This window comes from Scyliorhinus torazame, chromosome 3, assembly GCF_047496885.1.
Source record: "Scyliorhinus torazame isolate Kashiwa2021f chromosome 3, sScyTor2.1, whole genome shotgun sequence".
In the NCBI taxonomy this organism is placed as follows: Eukaryota; Metazoa; Chordata; class Chondrichthyes; order Carcharhiniformes; family Scyliorhinidae; genus Scyliorhinus; species Scyliorhinus torazame.
The window spans coordinates 353,150,499-353,170,964 of NC_092709.1; the positions used below are offsets into that span (position 1 = coordinate 353,150,499).

Consider the following 20,466-nt stretch of genomic DNA (forward strand, 5'->3'; position numbering starts at 1 on the left):
TTCCAGCTCGCCGCGTCCCCGGGGGCAGCGGGATTCTCATTCCCGACAGTCCCATTTTCCAGCTCGCCGCGTCCCCGCCGGCAGCGGGATTCTCATTCCCGACAGTCCCATTTTCCACTTCGCCGCGTCCCCGCCGGCAGCGGGATTCTCCGTCCCGTCAGTCCCATTTTCCAGCTCGCCGCGTCCCCGCCGGCAGCGGGATTCTCATTCCCGACAGTCCCATTTTCCAGCTCGCCGCGTCCCCGCCGGCAGCGGGATTCTCATTCCCGACAGTCCCATTTTCCAGCTCGCCGCATCCCTGCCGGCAGCGGGATTCTCCGACCCGGCAGCCCCATTTTCCAGCTCGCCACGTCCCCGCCGGCAGCGGGATTCTCATTCCCGACAGCCCCATTTTCCACTTCGCCGCGTCCCCCCGGCAGCGGGATTCTCCGACCCGGCAGCCCCATTTTCCAGCTCGCCGCGTCCCCGCCGGCAGCGGGATTCTCCGTCCCGACAGCCCCATTTTCCAGCTCCCCGCCGGCAGCGGGATTCTCCGACCCGGCAGCCCCATTTTCCAGCTCGCGGCGTCCCCGCCGGCAGCGGGATTCTCATTCCCGATAGCCCCGTTTTCCACCTCGCCGAGTCCCCACCGGCAGCGGGATTCTCCGAACCGACAGCCCCATTTTCCAGCTCGCCGCGTCCCCGCCGCCAGCGGGATTCTCCGACCCGACAGCCCCATTCTCCAGCTCGCCACGTCCCCGCCGGCAGCGGGATTCTCCGACCCGACAGTCCCATTTTCCAGCTCGCCGCGTCCCCGCCGGCAGCGGGATCCTCCGACCGGACAGTCCCATTTTCCAGCTCGCCGCGTCCCCGCCGGCAGCGGGATTCTCCGACCCGGCAGCCCCATTTTCCAGCTCGCCGCGTCCCCGCCGGCAGAGGGATTCTCCGTCCCGACAGTCCCATTTTCCAGCTCGCCGCGTCCCCGCCGGCAGCGGGATTCTCATTCCCGACAGCCCCATTTTCCAGCTCGCCGCGTCCCCGCCGGCAGCGGGATTCTCCGTCCCGACAGTCCCATTTTCCAGCTCGCCGCGTCCCCGCCGGCAGCGGGATTCTCATTCCCGACAGCCCCATTTTCCAGCTCGCCGCGTCCCCGCCGGCAGCGGGATTCTCCGTCCCGACTGCCCCATTTTCCAGCTCGCCGCGTCCCCGCCAACAGCGGGATTCTCATTCCCGACAGCCCCATTTTCCAGCTCCCCGCCGGCAGCGGGATTCTCCGACCCGGCAGCCCCATTCTCCAGCTCGCCGCGTCCCCGCCGGCAGCGGGATTCTCCGTCCCGACTGCCCCATTTTCCAGCTCGCCTCGTCCCCGCCGGCAGCGGGATTCTCATTCCCGACAGCCCCATTTTCCAGCTCGCCGCGTCCCCGCCGGCAGCGGGATTCTCCGACCCGACAGTCCCATTTTCCAGCTCGCCGCGTCCCCGCCAACAGCGGGATTCTTCGACCCGACAGTCCCATTTTCCAGCTCGCCGCGTCCCCACCGGCAGCGGGATTCTCATTCCCGACAGTCACATTTTCCAGCTCGCCGCGTCCCCGCCGACAGCGGGATTCTCCGACCCGACAGCCACATTTTCCAGCTCGCCGCGTCCCCGCCGACAGCGGGATTCTCATTCCCGACAGCCCCATTTTTCAGCTCGCCGCGTCCCCGCCGGCAGCGGGATTCTCCGTCCCGACAGCCCCATTTTCCAGCTCACCGCGTCCCCACCGGCAGCGGGATTCTCATTCCCGACAGTCCCATTTTCCAGCTCGCCGCGTCCCCGCCATCACCGGGATTCTCCGACCCGACAGCCCCATTTTCCAGCTCACCGCGTCCCCGCTGGCAGCTGGATTCTCATTCCCGACAGCCCCATTTTCCACTTCGCCGCGTCCCCGCCGGCAGCGGGATTATCATTCCCGACAGCCCCATTTTCCAGCTCGCCGCGTCCCCGCCGGCAGCGGGATTCTCATTCCCGACAGTCCCATTTTCCAGCTCGCCGCGTCCTCGCCGACAGCGGGATTCTCATACCCGACAGTCCCATTTTCCAGTTCGCCGCGTCCCCGCCGGCAGCGGGATTCTCATTCCCGACAGCCCCATTTTCCAGCTCGCCGCGTCCCCGCCGGCAGCGGGATTCTCATTCCCGACAGCCCCATTTTCCAGCTCGCCACGTCCCCGCCGGCAGCGGGATTCTCCGACGCGACAGCCCCATTATCCAGCTCGCCGCGTCCCCGCCGGCAGCGGGATTCTCCGACCCGACAGTCCCATTATCCAGCTCGCCGCGTCCCCGCCGGCAGCGGGATTCTCATTCCCGGCAGCCCCATTTTCCAGCTCGCCGCGTCCCCACCGGCAGCGGGATTCTCCGACCCGACAGCCCCATTTTCCAGCTCGACGCGTCCGCGCCGGCAGCGGGATTCTCCGACCCGACAGCCCCATTTTCCAGCTCGCCACGTCCCCGCCGACAGCGGGATTTTCATTCCCGACAGTCCCATTTTCCAGCTCGCCGCGTCCCCGCCATCAGCGGGATTCTCCGACCCGACAGCCCCATTTTCCAGCTCGCCGCGTCCCCGCTGGCAGCTGGATTCTCCGACCCGACAGTCCCATTTTCCAGCTCGCCACGTCCCCGCCGACAGCGGGATTCTCATTCCCGACAGCCCCATTTTCCAGCTCGCCGCGTCCCCGCCGACAGCGGGATTCTCATTCCCGACAGCCCCATTTTCCAGCTCGCCGCGTCCGCGCCGGCAGCGGGATTCTCCGACCCGACAGCCCCATTTTCCAGCTCGCCACGTCCCCGCCGACAGCGGGATTTTCATTCCCGACAGTCCCATTTTCCAGCTCGCCGCGTCCCCGCCATCAGCGGGATTCTCCGACCCGACAGCCCCATTTTCCAGCTCGCCGCGTCCCCGCTGGCAGCTGGATTCTCCGACCCGACAGCCCCATTTTCCAGCTCGCCACGTCCCCGCCGACAGCGGGATTCTCATTCCCGACAGCCCCATTTTCCAGCTCGCCGCGTCCCCGCCGACAGCGGGATTCTCCGACCCGACAGTCCCATTTTCCAGTTCGCCGCGTCCCCGCCGGCAGCGGGATTCTCATTCCCGACAGCCCCATTTTCCAGCTCGCCGCGTCCCCGCCGACAGCGGGATTCTCCGACCAGACAGTCCCATTTTCCAGCTCTTCACGTCCCATCCGGCAGCGGCATTCTCCGACCCGACAGCCCCATTTTCCAGCTCGCCGCGTCCCCGCCGGCAGCGGGATTCTCATTCCCGACAGTCCCATTTTCCAGCTCGCCGCGTCCCCGCCGGCAGCGGGATTCTCATTCCCGACAGCCCCATTTTCCAGCTCGCCGCGTCCCCGCCGGCAGCGGGATTCTCCGTCCCGACAGCCCCATTTTCCAGCTCGCCGCGCCCCCGCCGGCAGCGGCATTCTCCGACCAGACAGCCCCATTTTCCAGCTCGCCGCGTCCCCGCCGGCAGCGGGATTCTCCGACCAGACAGTCCCATTTTCCAGCTCGCTGCGTCCCCGCCGGCAGCGGGATTCTCCAACCCGACAGCCCCATTTTCCAGCTCGCCGCGTCCCCGCCGGCAGCGGGATTCTCATTCCCGACAGCCCCATTTTGCAGCTCGCCGCATCCCCGCCGGCAGCGGGATTCTCATTCCCGACAGTCCCATTTTCCAGCTCGCCGCGTCCCCGCCGGCAGCGGGATTCTCATTCCCGACAGCCCCATTTTCCTGCTCGCCGCATCCCCGCCGGCAGCGGGATTCTCCGACCCGGCAGCCCCATTTTCTAGCTCGCCACGTCCCCGCCGGCAGCGGGATTCTCATTCCCGACAGCCCCATTTTCCACTTCGCCGCGTCCCCCCGGCAGCGGGATTCTCCGACCCGGCAGCCCCATTTTCCAGCTCCCCGCGTCCTTGCCGGCAGCGGGATTATCCGTCCCGACAGCCCCATTTTCCAGCTCCCCGCCGGCAGCGGGATTCTCCGACCCGGCAGCCCCATTTTCCAGCTCGCCGCGTCCCCGCCGGGAGCGGGATTCTCATTCCCGATAGCCCCATTTTCCACCTCGCCGCGTCCCCACCGGCAGCGGGATTCTCCGAACCGACAGCCCCATTTTCCAGCTCGCCGCGTCCCCGCCGCCAGCGGGATTCTCCAACCCGACAGCCCCATTCTCCAGCTCGCCACGTCCCCGCCGGCAGCGGGATTCTCCGACCCGACAGTCCCATTTTCCAGCTCGCCGCGTCCCCGCCGGCAGCGGGATCCTCCGACCGGACAGTCCCATTTTCCAGCTCGCCGCGTCCCCGCCGGCAGCGGGATTCTCATTCCCGACAGCCCCATTTTCCAGCTCGCCGCGTCCCCGCCGGCAGCGGGATTCTCCGTCCCGACAGTCCCATTTTCCAGCTCGCCGCGTCCCCGCCGGCAGCGGGATTCTCATTCCCGACAGCCCCATTTTCCAGCTCGCCGCGTCCCCGCCGGCAGCGGGATTCTCCGTCCCGACAGCCCCATTTTCCAGCTCGCCGCGTCCCCGCCGGCAGCGGGATTCTCATTCCCGACAGCCCCATTTTCCAGCTCGCCGCGTCCCCGCCGGCAGCGGGATTCTCCGTCCCGACAGCCCCATTTTCCAGCTCGCCGCGTCACCGGGGGCAGCGGGATTCTCCGACCCGACAGCCCCATTTTCCAGCTCGCCGCGTCCCCGCCGGCAGCGCAATTCTCATTCCCGACAGCCCCATTTTCCAGCTCGCCGCGTCCCCGCCGGCAGCGGAATTCTCATTCCCGACAGCCCCATTTTCCAGCTCTCCGCGTCCCCGCCGGCAGCGGGATTCTCATTCCCGACAGCCCCATTCTCCAGCTCGCCGCGACCCCGCTGGCAGCGGGATTCTCCGACCCGGCAGCCCCATTTTCCAGCTCTCCGCGTCCCCGCCGGCAGCGGGATTCTCATTCCCGACAGCCCCATTCTCCAGCTCGCCGCGACCCCGCTGGCAGCGGGATTCTCCGACCCGGCAGCCCCATTTTCCAGCTCGCCGCGTCCCCGCCAACAGCGGGATTCTTCGACCCGACAGTCCCATTTTCCAGCTCGCCGCGTCCCCACCGGCAGCGGGATTCTCATTCCCGACAGTCCCATTTTCCAGCTCGCCGCGTCCCCACCGGCAGCGGGATTCTCATTCCCGACAGCCCCATTTTCCAGCTCGCCGCGTCCCCGCCGGCAGCGGGATTCTCCGACCCGACAGTCCCATTTTCCAGCTCGCCGCGTCCCCGCCAACAGCGGGTTTCTTCGACCCGACAGTCCCATTTTCCAGCTCGCCGCGTCCCCACCGGCAGCGGGATTCTCATTCCCGACAGTCCCATTTTCCAGCTCGCCGCGTCCCCGCCGACAGCGGGATTCTCCGACCCGACAGCCACATTTTCCAGCTCGCCGCGTCCCCGCCGACAGCAGGATTCTCATTCCCGACAGCCCCATTTTCCAGCTCGCCGCGTCCCCGCCATCACCGGGATTCTCCGACCCGACAGCCCCATTTTCCAGCTCACCGCGTCCCCGCTGGCAGCTGGATTCTCATTCCCGACAGCCCCATTTTCCACTTCGCCGCGTCCCCGCCGGCAGCGGGATTCTCATTCCCGACAGCCCCATTTTCCAGCTCGCCGCGTCCCCGCCGGCAGCGGGATTCTCATTCCCGACAGTCCCATTTTCCAGCTCGCCGCGTCCTCGCCGACAGCGGGATTCTCATACCCGACAGTCCCATTTTCCAGTTCGCCGCGTCCCCGCCGGCAGCGGGATTCTCATTCCCGACAGCCCCATTTTCCAGCTCGCCGCGTCCCCGCCGGCAGCGGGATTCTCATTCCCGACAGCCCCATTTTCCAGCTCGCCACGTCCCCGCCGGCAGCGGGATTCTCCGACCCGACAGCCCCATTATCCAGCTCGCCGCGTCCCCGCCGGCAGCGGGATTCTCCGACCCGACAGTCCCATTATCCAGCTCGCCGCGTCCCCGCCGGCAGCGGGATTCTCATTCCCGGCAGCCCCATTTTCCAGCTCGCCGCGTCCCCACCGGCAGCGGGATTCTCCGACCCGACAGCCCCATTTTCCAGCTCGCCGCGTCCGCGCCGGCAGCGGGATTCTCCGACCCGACAGCCCCATTTTCCAGCTCGCCACGTCCCCGCCGACAGCGGGATTTTCATTCCCGACAGTCCCATTTTCCAGCTCGCCGCGTCCCCGCCATCAGCGGGATTCTCCGACCCGACAGCCCCATTTTCCAGCTCGCCGCGTCCCCGCTGGCAGCTGGATTCTCCGACCCGACAGTCCCATTTTCCAGCTCGCCACGTCCCCGCCGACAGCGGGATTCTCATTCCCGACAGCCCCATTTTCCAGCTCGCCGCGTCCCCGCCGACAGCGGGATTCTCATTCCCGACAGCCCCATTTTCCAGCTCGCCGCGTCCGCGCCGGCAGCGGGATTCTCCGACCCGACAGCCCCATTTTCCAGCTCGCCACGTCCCCGCCGACAGCGGGATTTTCATTCCCGACAGTCCCATTTTCCAGCTCGCCGCGTCCCCGCCATCAGCGGGATTCTCCGACCCGACAGCCCCATTTTCCAACTCGCCGCGTCCCCGCTGGCAGCTGGATTCTCCGACCCGACAGCCCCATTTTCCAGCTCGCCACGTCCCCGCCGACAGCGGGATTCTCATTCCCGACAGCCCCATTTTCCAGCTCGCCGCGTCCCCGCCGACAGCGGGATTCTCCGACCCGACAGTCCCATTTTCCAGTTCGCCGCGTCCCCGCCGGCAGCGGGATTCTCATTCCCGACAGCCCCATTTTCCAGCTCGCCCTGTCCCCGCCGACAGCGGGATTCTCCGACCAGACAGTCCCATTTTCCAGCTCTCCACGTCCCATCCGGCAGCGGGATTCTCCGACCCGACAGCCCCATTTCCCAGCTCGCCGCGTCCCCGCCGGCAGCGGGATTCTCATTCCCGACAGTCCCATTTTCCAGCTCGCCGCGTCCCCGCCGGCAGCGGGATTCTCATTCCCGACAGCCCCATTTTCCAGCTCGCCGCGTCCCCGCCGGCAGCGGGATTCTCCGTCCCGACAGCCCCATTTTCCAGCTCGCCGCGCCCCCGCCGGCAGCGGGATTCTCCGACCAGACAGCCCCATTTTCCAGCTCGCCGCGTCCCCGCCGGCAGCGGGATTCTCCGACCAGACAGTCCCATTTTCCAGCTCGCTGCGTCCCCGCCGGCAGCGGGATTCTCCAACCCGACAGCCCCATTTTCCAGCTCGCCGCGTCCCCGCCGGCAGCGGGATTCTCATTCCCGACAGCCCCATTTTGCAGCTCGCCGCATCCCCGCCGGCAGCGGGATTCTCATTCCCGACAGTCCCATTTTCCAGCTCGCCGCGTCCCCGCCGGCAGCGGGATTCTCATTCCCGACAGCCCCATTTTCCAGCTCGCCGCATCCCCGCCGGCAGCGGGATTCTCCGACCCGGCAGCCCCATTTTCTAGCTCGCCACGTCCCCGCCGGCAGCGGGATTCTCATTCCCGACAGCCCCATTTTCCAGCTCGCCGCGTCCCCGCCGGCAGCGGGATTCTCCGACCCGACAGCCCCATTTTCCAGCTCGCCGCGTCCCCGCCGACAGCGGGATTCTCATTCCCGACAGTCCCATTTTCCAGCTCGCCGCGTCCCCGCCATCAGCGGAATTCTCCGACCTGACAGCCCCATTTTCCAGCTCGCCGCGTCCCCGCTGGCAGCTGGATTCTCATTCCCGACAGCCCCATTTTCCAGCTCGCCGCGTCCCCGCTGGCAGCGGGATTCTCATACCCGACAGCCCCATTTTCCACTTCGCCGCGTCCCCGCCGGCAGCGGGATTCTCATTCCCGACAGTCCCATTATCCAGCTCGCCGCGTCCCCGCCGGCAGCGGGATTCTCCGACCCGACAGTCCCATTATCCAGCTCGCCGCGTCCCCGCCGGCAGCGGGATTCTCATTCCCGGCAGCCCCAATTTCCAGCTCGCCGCGTCCCCGCCGGCAGCGGGATTCTCATTCCCGACAGCCCCATTCTCCAGCTCGCCGCGTCCCCGCCGGCAGCGGGATTCTCCGACACGACAGCCCCATTTTCCAGCTCGCTGCGTCCCCGCCGGCAGCGGGATTCTCAATCCCGACAGCCCCATTTTCCAGCTCGCCACGTCCCCGCCGGCAGCGGGATTCTCCGACCCGACAGCCCCATTTTCCAGCTCGCCACGTCCCCGCCGGCAGCGGGATTCTCCGACCCGACAGCCCCATTTTCCAGCTCGCCGCGTCACCGGGGGCAGCGGGATTCTCATTCCCGACAGTCCCATTTTCCAGCTCGCCGCGTCCCCGCCGGCAGCGGGATTCTCATTCCCGACAGCCCCATTTTCCAGCTCGCCGCGACCCCGCCGGCAGCGGGATTCTCCGACCCGACAGCCCCATTTTCCAGCTCGCCGCGTCCCCGCCGGCAGCGGGATTCTCCGTCCCGACAGCCCCATTTTCCAGCTCTCCGCGTCCCCGCCGGCAGCGGGATTCTCCGACCCGACAGCCCCATTTTCCATCTCGCCGCGTCCCCGCCGGCAGCGGGATTCTCCGTCCCGACAGCCCCATTTTCCAGCTCGCCACGTCCCCACCGGCAGCGGGATTCTCCGTCCCGACAGTCCCATTTTCCACCTCGCCACGTCCCCGCCGGCAGCGGGATTCTCATTCCCGACAGCCCCATTTTCCAGCTTGCCGCGTCCGCGCCGGCAGCGGGATTCTCATTCCCGACAGTCCCATTTTCCAGCTCGCCACGTCCCCGCCGGCAGCGGGATTCTCATTCCCGACAGTCCCATTTTCCAGCTCTCCGCGGCCCCGCCGGCAGCGGGATTCTCATTCCCGACAGCCCCATTTTCCAGCTCGCCACGTCCCCGCCGGCAGCGGGATTCTCCGACCCGACAGCCCCATTTTCCAGCTCGCCGCGTCCCCGCCGGCAGCGGGATTCTCATTCCCGACAGCCCCATTTTCCAGCTCGCCGCGTCCCCGCCAACAGCGGGATTCTTCGACCCGACAGTCCCATTTTCCAGCTCGCCGCGTCCCCACCGGCAGCGGGATTCTCATTCCCGACAGTCCCATTTTCCAGCTCGCCGCGTCCCCACCGGCAGCGGGATTCTCATTCCCGACAGCCCCATTTTCCAGCTCGCCGCGTCCCCGCCGGCAGCGGGATTCTCATTCCCGACAGCCCCATTTTCCAGCTCGCCGCGTCCCCGCCGGCAGCGGGATTCTCCGACCCGACAGTCCCATTTTCCAGCTCGCCGCGTCCCCGCCAACAGCGGGATTCTTCGACCCGACAGTCCCATTTTCCAGCTCGCCGCGTCCCCGCCGGCTGCGGGATTCTCCGACCCGACAGCCCCATTTTCCAGCTCGCCGCGTCCCCGCCGGCTGCGGGATTCTCCGACCCGACAGTCCCATTTTCCAGCTCGCCGCGTCCCCGCTGACAGCGGGATTCTCATTCCCGACAGTCCCATTTTCCAGCTCGCCGCGTCCCCGCTGGCAGCTGGATTCTCATTCCCGACAGTCCCATTTTCCAGCTCGCCGTGTCCCCACCGGCAGCGGGATTCTCCGACCCGACAGCCCCATTTTCCAGCTCGCCGCGTCCCCGCTGGCAGCTGGATTCTCATTCCCGACAGTCCCATTTTCCAGCTCGCCGCGTCCCCGCCGACAGCGGGATTCTCATTCCCGACAGCCCCATTTTCCAGCTCGCCGCGTCCCCGCCGGCAGCGGGATTCTCATTCCCGACAGCCCCATTTTCCAGCTCGCCACGTCCCCGCCGGCTGCGGGATTCTCCGACCCGACAGTCCCATTTTCCAGCTCGCCGCGTCCCCGCCGGCTGCGGGATTCCCCATTCCCACAGCCTGCCAATGGGGTTCCCATTGTGGCCCCCCCCTCACTGTCGGGAAAGTTGGGGCACGGGTCCACTGCCGGCAAAGCGGAGGATCCAGCCGTCGGAGAATCCCGCAGAGGGCGTCCAATCTGTTTTTAATATTAATTTAGAGTAACCAATTCATTTGTTTTCCAATTAAGGGGCAATTTAGCGCGGCCAATCCACCTAGCCTGCACATCTTTGGGTTGTGGGGGCGAAACCCACACAAACACGGGGAGAAAGTGCAAACTCCACACGGACAGTGACCCAGAGCCGCGATCGAACCTGGGACCTCGGCGCCGTGAGGCAGCAGGGCTTACCCACTGCGCCACCGTGCTGCCCTTGAGAGTGTGCCATCTTAATCCCCTGACAGGGTGAAAACAAGTTATCAACTCCCCTCTAACCCTTCCGCTAGTCCCACTGGTTATAGACTTCCTTTGCCAATGGAAATAGGTCCTTCCTCTCCACTCTACCTGCAGCCCCACATCCCCCTATTCGAAAGAATCAATTCCAGCCGATTCAATCTTTCCTCAGAGCTGCATTGTCCACTCCCAGCCAGACAGCTCCTTCGGAAGTGCAGACGTTTTGTCCCCTTTGCACATTCCTTGGAGGAATTCCCTATGCCAGTTTAAATGTAGAATGAGGAGATAGATGCCCAGGCCGTTCCCCATTTTTATATCTATCCCTTCGTCAGAAGCTTCTTAACGGAGGGTGTGGCTGCTCAGGCCACCAATGACAACACAGGACTCAACCTTTCCTTCAGCAGAGTGTTCCAATCAGCTGTCAGCCAGGCACTTTCTGTGGGGAATCCTGGCCCCGCTCACAGCCTGGAGAGGACATTGGCCTCAGGACCACAGCGTTCCGGGACCCACTCTTCAAGAACCTCTGGACCCCCCACATGTTGGACTCCGATGTGTTTGTGCAATGCCATAACTCTGAATCTGAGAGGCCGTGTCTCTCTTCATTTCCCCAGCAGTGCGTTGGTAAACTGGTCCTCACAGGGAATGCTGCGAATGACCCCGGAGGCCATCACTGAGCTCTTTCAGCCAACTGTCAAACAAGTTGTGCTTCACATTGGTGAGTACAGAGAGGCACTGTCAATGCCTCATATTCTAGTCGCATCAATGCTTACACTGACTCTACCTCACTCTCACTGACGCAGTGTTTATACAGAGGAACCCCTCTCACTCACGTCAGTGTTTATATAGAATAACCCCTCTCACTCTCACTCACGTCAGTGTTTATATAGAGTAACCCCTCTCACTCTCACTCACGTCAGTGTTTATATAGAGTAACCCCTCTCACTCTCACTCACATCAGTGTTTATATAGAGTAACCCCTCTCACTCTCACTCACATCAGTGTTTATATAGAATAACCCCTCTCACTCTCACTCACATCAGTGTTTATATAGAGTAACCCCTCTCACTCTCACTCACATCAGTGTTTATATAGAATAACCCCTCTCACTCTCACTCACGTCCGTGTTTATATAGAGTAACCCCTCTCACTCTCACTCACATCAGTGTTTATATAGAGTAACCCCTCTCACTCTCACTCACATCAGTGTTTATATAGAGTAACCCCTCTCACTCTCACTCACATCAGTGTTTATATAGAATAACCCCTCTCACTCTCACTCACATCAGTGTTTATATAGAGTAAACCCTCTCACTCTCACTCACATCAGTGTTTATATAGAATAACCCCTCTCACTCTCACTCACATCAGTGTTTATATAGAATAACCCCTCTCACTCTCGCTCACACCTGTATTTATATAGAATAACCCCTCTCACTCTCACTCACATCAGTGTTTATATAGAGTAACCCCTCTCACTCTCACTCACATCAGTGTTTATATAGAATAACCCCTCTCACTCTCACTCACATCAGTGTTTATATAGAGTAACCCCTCTCACTCTCACACACATCAGTGTTTATATAGAGTAACCCCTCTCACTCTCACTCACATCAGTGTTTATATAGAGTAAACCCTCTCCCTCTCAATCACATCAGTGTTTATATAGATTAATGTCTCTCACTCTGACTCACATCAGTGTTTATATAGAGTAACCCCTCTCACTCTCACTCACGTCAGTGTTTATATAGAGTAACCCCTCTCACTCTCACTCACATCAGTGTTTATATAGAGTAACCCCTCTCACTCTCACTCACATCAGTGTTTATATAGAGTAACCCCTCTCACTCTCACTCACATCAGTGTTTATATAGAGTAACCCCTCTCACTCTCACTCACATCAGTGTTTATATAGAGTAACCCCTCTCACTCTCACACACATCAGTGTTTATATAGAGTAACCCCTCTCACTCTCACTCACATCAGTGTTTATATAGAGTAACCCCTCTCACTCTCACTCACATCAGTGTTTATATAGAGTAACCCCTCTCACTCTCACTCACATCAGTGTTTATATAGATTAATGTCTCTCACTCTGACTCACATCAGTGTTTATATAGAGTAACCCCTCTCACTCTCACTCACGTCAGTGTTTATATAGAGTAACCCCTCTCACTCTCACTCACATCAGTGTTTATATAGAGTAACCCCTCTCACTCTCACTCACATCAGTGTTTATATAGAGTAACCCCTCTCACTCTCACTCACATCAGTGTTTATATAGAGTAACCCCTCTCACTCTCACTCACATCAGTGTTTATATAGAGTAACCCCTCTCACTCTCACACACATCAGTGTTTATATAGAGTAACCCCTCTCACTCTCACTCACATCAGTGTTTATATAGAGTAACCCCTCTCACTCACATCAGTGTTTATATAGATTAATGTCTCTCATTCTGACTCACATCAGTGTTTATATAGAGTAACCCCTCTCACTCTCACTCACAACAGTGTTTATATAGAGTAACCCCTCTCACTTTCACTGACGCAGTGTTTATACAGAGGAACCCCTCTCACTCGCGTCACTGTTTATATAGAGTAACCCCTCTCACTCTCACTCACATCAGTGTTTATATAGAGTAACCCCTCTCACTCTCACTCACATCAGTGTTTATATAGAGTAATGTCTCTCACTCTCACTCACATCAGTGTTTATATAGAGTAACCCCTCTCACTCTCACTCACATCAGTGTTTATATAGAGTAAACCCTCTCCCTCTCAATCACATCAGTGTTTATATAGATTAATGTCTCTCACTCTGACTCACATCAGTGTTTATATAGAGTAACCCCTCTCACTCTCACTCACGTCAGTGTTTATATAGAGTAACCCCTCTCACTCTCACTCACATCAGTGTTTATATAGAGTAACCCCTCTCACTCTCACTCACATCAGTGTTTATATAGAGTAACCCCTCTCACTCTCACTCACATCAGTGTTTATATAGAGTAACCCCTCTCACTCTCACTCACATCAGTGTTTATATAGAGTAACCCCTCTCACTCTCACACACATCAGTGTTTATATAGAGTAACCCCTCTCACTCTCACTCACATCAGTGTTTATATAGAGTAACCCCTCTCACTCTCACTCACATCAGTGTTTATATAGAGTAACCCCTCTCACTCTCACTCACATCAGTGTTTATATAGATTAATGTCTCTCACTCTGACTCACATCAGTGTTTATATAGAGTAACCCCTCTCACTCTCACTCACGTCAGTGTTTATATAGAGTAACCCCTCTCACTCTCACTCACATCAGTGTTTATATAGAGTAACCCCTCTCACTCTCACTCACATCAGTGTTTATATAGAGTAACCCCTCTCACTCTCACTCACATCAGTGTTTATATAGAGTAACCCCTCTCACTCTCACTCACATCAGTGTTTATATAGAGTAACCCCTCTCACTCTCACACACATCAGTGTTTATATAGAGTAACCCCTCTCACTCTCACTCACATCAGTGTTTATATAGAGTAACCCCTCTCACTCACATCAGTGTTTATATAGATTAATGTCTCTCATTCTGACTCACATCAGTGTTTATATAGAGTAACCCCTCTCACTCTCACTCACAACAGTGTTTATATAGAGTAACCCCTCTCACTTTCACTGACGCAGTGTTTATACAGAGGCACCCCTCTCACTCGCGTCACTGTTTATATAGAGTAACCCCTCTCACTCTCACTCACATCAGTGTTTATATAGAGTAACCCCTCTCACTCTCACTCACATCAGTGTTTATATAGAGTAATGTCTCTCACTCTCACTCACATCAGTGTTTATATAGAGTAACCCCTCTCACTCTCACTCACATCAGTGTTTATATAGAGTAACCCCTCTCACTCTCACTCACATCAGTGTTTATATAGAGTAACCCCTCTCACTCTCACTCACATCAGTGTTTATATAGAATAACCCCTCTCACTCTCACTCACATCAGTGTTTATATAGAGTAAACCCTCTCACTCTCACTCACATCAGTGTTTATATAGAATAACCCCTCTCACTCTCACTCACATCAGTGTTTATATAGAATAACCCCTCTCACTCTCGCTCACACCTGTATTTATATAGAATAACCCCTCTCACTCTCACTCACATCAGTGTTTATATAGAGTAACCCCTCTCACTCTCACTCACATCAGTGTTTATATAGAATAACCCCTCTCACTCTCACTCACATCAGTGTTTATATAGAGTAACCCCTCTCACTCTCACACACATCAGTGTTTATATAGAGTAACCCCTCTCACTCTCACTCACATCAGTGTTTATATAGAGTAAACCCTCTCCCTCTCAATCACATCAGTGTTTATATAGATTAATGTCTCTCACTCTGACTCACATCAGTGTTTATATAGAGTAACCCCTCTCACTCTCACTCACGTCAGTGTTTATATAGAGTAACCCCTCTCACTCTCACTCACATCAGTGTTTATATAGAGTAACCCCTCTCACTCTCACTCACATCAGTGTTTATATAGAGTAACCCCTCTCACTCTCACTCACATCAGTGTTTATATAGAGTAACCCCTCTCACTCTCACTCACATCAGTGTTTATATAGAGTAACCCCTCTCACTCTCACACACATCAGTGTTTATATAGAGTAACCCCTCTCACTCTCACTCACATCAGTGTTTATATAGAGTAACCCCTCTCACTCTCACTCACATCAGTGTTTATATAGAGTAACCCCTCTCACTCTCACTCACATCAGTGTTTATATAGATTAACGTCTCTCACTCTCACTCACATCAGTGTTTATATAGAGTAACCCCTCTCACTCTCACTCACATCAGTGTTTATATAGAGTAACCCCTCTCACTCTCACTCACATCAGTGTTTATATAGAGTAACCCCTCTCACTCTCACTCACATCAGTGTTTATATAGAGTAACCCCTCTCACTCTCACACACATCAGTGTTTATATAGAGTAACCCCTCTCACTCTCACTCACATCAGTGTTTATATAGAGTAACCCCTCTCACTCACATCAGTGTTTATATAGATTAATGTCTCTCATTCTGACTCACATCAGTGTTTATATAGAGTAACCCCTCTCACTCTCACTCACAACAGTGTTTATATAGAGTAACCCCTCTCACTTTCACTGACGCAGTGTTTATACAGAGGAACCCCTCTCACTCGCGTCAGTGTTTATATAGAGTAACCCCTCTCACTCTCACTCACATCAGTGTTTATATAGAGTAACCCCTCTCACTCTCACTCACATCAGTGTTTATATAGAGTAATGTCTCTCACTCTCACTCACATCAGTGTTTATATAGAGTAACCCCTCTCACTCTCACTCACATCAGTGTTTATATAGAGTAACCCCTCTCACTCTCACTCACATCAGTGTTTATATAGAGTAACCCCTCTCACTCTCACTCACATCAGTGTTTATATAGAATAACCCCTCTCACTCTCACTCACATCAGTGTTTATATAGAGTAAACCCTCTCACTCTCACTCACATCAGTGTTTATATAGAATAACCCCTCTCACTCTCACTCACATCAGTGTTTATATAGAATAACCCCTCTCACTCTCGCTCACACCTGTATTTATATAGAATAACCCCTCTCACTCTCACTCACATCAGTGTTTATATAGAGTAACCCCTCTCACTCTCACTCACATCAGTGTTTATATAGAATAACCCCTCTCACTCTCACTCACATCAGTGTTTATATAGAGTAACCCCTCTCACTCTCACACACATCAGTGTTTATATAGAGTAACCCCTCTCACTCTCACTCACATCAGTGTTTATATAGAGTAAACCCTCTCCCTCTCAATCACATCAGTGTTTATATAGATTAATGTCTCTCACTCTGACTCACATCAGTGTTTATATAGAGTAACCCCTCTCACTCTCACTCACGTCAGTGTTTATATAGAGTAACCCCTCTCACTCTCACTCACATCAGTGTTTATATAGAGTAACCCCTCTCACTCTCACTCACATCAGTGTTTATATAGAGTAACCCCTCTCACTCTCACTCACATCAGTGTTTATATAGAGTAACCCCTCTCACTCTCACTCACATCAGTGTTTATATAGAGTAACCCCTCTCACTCTCACACACATCAGTGTTTATATAGAGTAACCCCTCTCACTCTCACTCACATCAGTGTTTATATAGAGTAACCCCTCTCACTCTCACTCACATCAGTGTTTATATAGAGTAACCCCTCTCACTCTCACTCACATCAGTGTTTATATAGATTAATGTCTCTCACTCTGACTCACATCAGTGTTTATATAGAGTAACCCCTCTCACTCTCACTCACGTCAGTGTTTATATAGAGTAACCCCTCTCACTCTCACTCACATCAGTGTTTATATCGAGTAACCCCTCTCACTCTCACTCACATCAGTGTTTATATAGAGTAACCCCTCTCACTCAAATCAGTGTTTATATAGAATAACCCCTCTCACTCACATCAGTGTTTATATAGAGTAACCCCTCTCACTCTCACTCACATCAGTGTTTATATAGAGTAAACCCTGTCACTCTCACTCACATCAGTGTTTATATAGAGTAACCCCTCTCACTCTCACTCACATCAGTGTTTATATAGAGTAACCCCTCTCACTCTCACTCACATCAGTGTTTATATAGAGTAACCCCTCTACTCTCACTCACATCAGTGTTTATATAGAGTAACCCCTCTCATTCTCACTCACATCAGTGTTTATATAGATTAATGTCTCTCACTCTGACTCACATCAGTGTTTATATAGAGTAACCCCTCTCACTCACATCAGTGTTTATATAGATTAATGTCTCTCACTCTGACTCACATCTGTGTTTATATAGAGTAACCCCTCTCATTCTCACTCACATCAGTGTTTATATAGAGTAACCCCTCTCACTTTCACTGACGCAGTGTTTATATAGAGGAACCCCTCTCACTCGCGTCAGTGTTTATATAGAGTAACCCCTCTCACTCTCACTCACATCAGTGTTTATATAGAGTAACCCCTCTCACTCTCACTCACATCAGTGTTTATATAGAGTAATGTCTCTCACTCTCACTCACATCAGTGTTTATATAGAGTAACCCCTCTCACTCTCACTCACATCAGTGTTTATATCGAGTAACCCCTCTCACTCTCACTCACATCAGTGTTTATATAGAGTAACCCCTCTCACTCACGTCAGAGTTTATATAGAATAACCCTTCTCACTCACATCAGTGTTTATATAGAGTAACCCCTCTCACTCTCACTCACATCAGTGTTTATATAGAATAACCCCTCTCACTCTCACTCACATCAGTGTTTATATAGAGTAACCCCTCTACTCTCACTCACATCAGTGTTTATATAGAGTAACCCCTCTCACTCTCACTCACATCAGTGTTTATATAGAGTAACCCCTCTCACTCACATCAGTGTTTATATAGAATAACCCCTCTCACACTCACTCACATCAGTGTTTATATAGAGTAACCCCTCTCACTCACACTCACATCAGTGTTTATATAGAATAACCCCTCTCACACTCACTCACATCAGTGTTTATATAGAGTAACCCCTCTCACTCACATCAGTGTTTATATAGAGTAACCCCCCTCACTCTCACTCACATCAGTGTTTATATAGAGTAACCCCTCTCACTCACACTCACATCAGTGTTTATATCGAGTAACCCCTCTCCCTCACACTCACATCAGTGTTTATATAGAGTAACCCCTCTCACTCTCACTCACATCAGTGTTTATATAGAATAACCCCTCTCACTCTCACTCACATCAGTGTTTATATGGAGTAACCCCTCTCACTCTCACTCACATCAGTCTTCATATAGAATAACCCCTCTCACTCTCACTCACATCAGTGTTTATATAGAATAACCCCTCTCACTCTCACTCACATCAGTGTTTATATAGAGTAACCCCCCTCACTCTCACTCACATCAGTGTTTATATAGAGTAACCCCTCTCACTCACACTCACATCAGTGTTTATATAGAGTAACCCCTCTCCCTCACACTCACATCAGTGTTTATATAGAGTAACCCCTCTCACTCTCACTCACATCAGTGTTTATATAGAATAACCCCTCTCACTCTCACTCACATCAGTGTTTATATGGAGTAACCCCTCTCACTCTCACTCACATCAGTGTTTATATAGAATAACCCCTCTCACTCTCACTCACATCAGTGTTTATATAGAGTAACCCCTCTCACTCACACTCACATCAGTGTTTATATAGAGTAACCCCTCTCACTCTCACTCACATCAGTGTACATATAGAGTTACCCCTCTCACTCTCACTCACATCAGTGTTTATATAGAGTAACCCCTCTCACTCTCACACACATCAGTGTTTATATAGAGTAACCCCTCTCACTCTCACACACATCAGTGTTTATATAGAGTAACCCCTCTCACTCTCACTCACATCAGTGTTTATATAGAGTAACCCCTCTCACTCTCACTCACATCAGTGACCACACAGAGTAGCGATTAGTTTTGAAATTGAATGCTGTTTAAATTAGTGAGAAAAGAGGGATTAAAGCAGTTGGAAACATCTAATTGTCTCCTTCTTGTCTTTTGCAGAGAACTTGCTGAGCAAGCCGGAGGTTACCGGAGTGAAGTTCCTCTTTTTAGTTGGTGGTTTTGCCGAGTCCCCCATTCTCCAGCAGGCTATTCAGCGAGCCTTTGGCAACTTGTGCCGTATCATCATTCCCCAAGACGTCGGCCTGACCATACTCAAAGGGGCCGTGCTCTTTGGCCTTGACCCCACAATAGTTCGGGTCCGGCGTTCCCCTTTGACCTACGGGGTTGGCGTCCTCAACAAGTTTGTGGAGGGGAAGCACCCAAAGGACAAGCTGCTGGTCAAGGAGGGCACCCATTGGTGCAGCGACATCTTCGACAGGTTTGTGTCTGTTGACCAGTCGGTGGCCCTGGGCGAGGTGGTCCTACGCAGCTACACACCGGCCAGGCAAGGCCAGAGGAAGATCATCATTAACATCTACTGCAGTGGACTGGACGACGTGGTGTACATCAGCGACCCGGAAGTACGCAAGTGTGGGACAGTCAGCCTGGAGTTGTGTGACACCGACAAGCTGAGCCCCAGGAGACGGCGGCGTGAGATACGGACCACCATGCAGTTTGGAGACACCGAGATAAGGGTTACTGCAGTGGACATGGCCAGCTCGCAGTCTGTGAGAGCATCAATCGACTTCCTGTCCAATTAACCGGGAGAGAGAGGAAGAGTGGGGTGGGCAGTAGTGGGGGGGGGAGAAGGAAACAATGATTATTGCATGGCTATCTAATTCAGTCACTATGTAATCCACAAACCTTGTGGCCAGATCGCTAACAACAACTTGCATTTCTATCACTGCCCCAGTGGAAAGGAAATCTCCCAAGGTCCATCCCAAAGCATTTCCGTACAAAATAGGGCACTTAATTCGAGAGTAACTGACGAGGCGAAGCGAAAGGGAACATCTGAACGCCTGAGGGAGAATTAGGGAGCTGGAAAGAGTTCCAGATCTCAGGGGCCCAGGCTGCTAATTGAAATTGATTGAAATGGGGGTTGTTCAGAGGGCCAGGCTGAGACCAATTCGGATATCCCGCAGTGCTGGGAGGTTGGAGGAGGTGAGGGAGATTGGGGGGGTTAGAGCAGTATGGGACTTGATGTGAATTAGGAGCAGAGTATTGAATGAGTCGGGGGTGGGGGAAGAGGGGGGGGGGTGGAGCTGAATGGATGATTCGAGAATGACTGGAGCAATTTGGAATAGTCGAACCTCGAGAGGGGATCAGTCCCAGTCAATGGGTTGGTGATTATTCAGGTTTGTGGTGAAGATCTGGTGATTAATGGCAACCCAGCTATGAGCGGGAGGTCTGCGCTCAAACTACATCTCAAGCAACGTGAGTTCACCTGCCGTTCAATAAATGCTCTACCTGTGCAAGGGATTTGTGAGGGACTGGATGCTGCGATCATTAATTCACAATCCCACCAACCAAACCACGGCCCTACACTGACTGCAAATATCACAGCTGACACATATTTTACACACATCACAACGAGGTGCCAGAGATAGGGGAGAATGGCTGTTCCAACAATATAACTGCAGATCACAGAGCTAGGGGTTAGATACAGAGTAACTCTCTATCTACACTGTC

The 20,466-nt window shown here is 55.2% G+C and overlaps 1 protein-coding gene across 3 annotated transcripts in view; it reads left to right on the plus strand.

Moving 5' to 3' along the window:
• Positions 1 to 19,985, plus strand: part of LOC140409341 (heat shock 70 kDa protein 12B-like) — a 244,519-nt gene extending 224,534 nt beyond the window's left edge. For 2 of the 3 annotated variants that reach the window (XM_072497755.1, XM_072497756.1), the window contains 2 exons: positions 10,862 to 10,965; positions 18,898 to 19,985. In XM_072497755.1, the coding sequence (XP_072353856.1) occupies positions 10,862 to 10,965; positions 18,898 to 19,538 (745 nt within the window). In that variant the 3' untranslated portion in view covers positions 19,539 to 19,985. The remainder of the gene's footprint in view (positions 1 to 10,861; positions 10,966 to 18,897) is intronic. The other variant, XM_072497757.1, reaches the window with a different exon arrangement.
• The last annotated feature ends 481 nt before the right edge of the window (positions 19,986 to 20,466 follow it).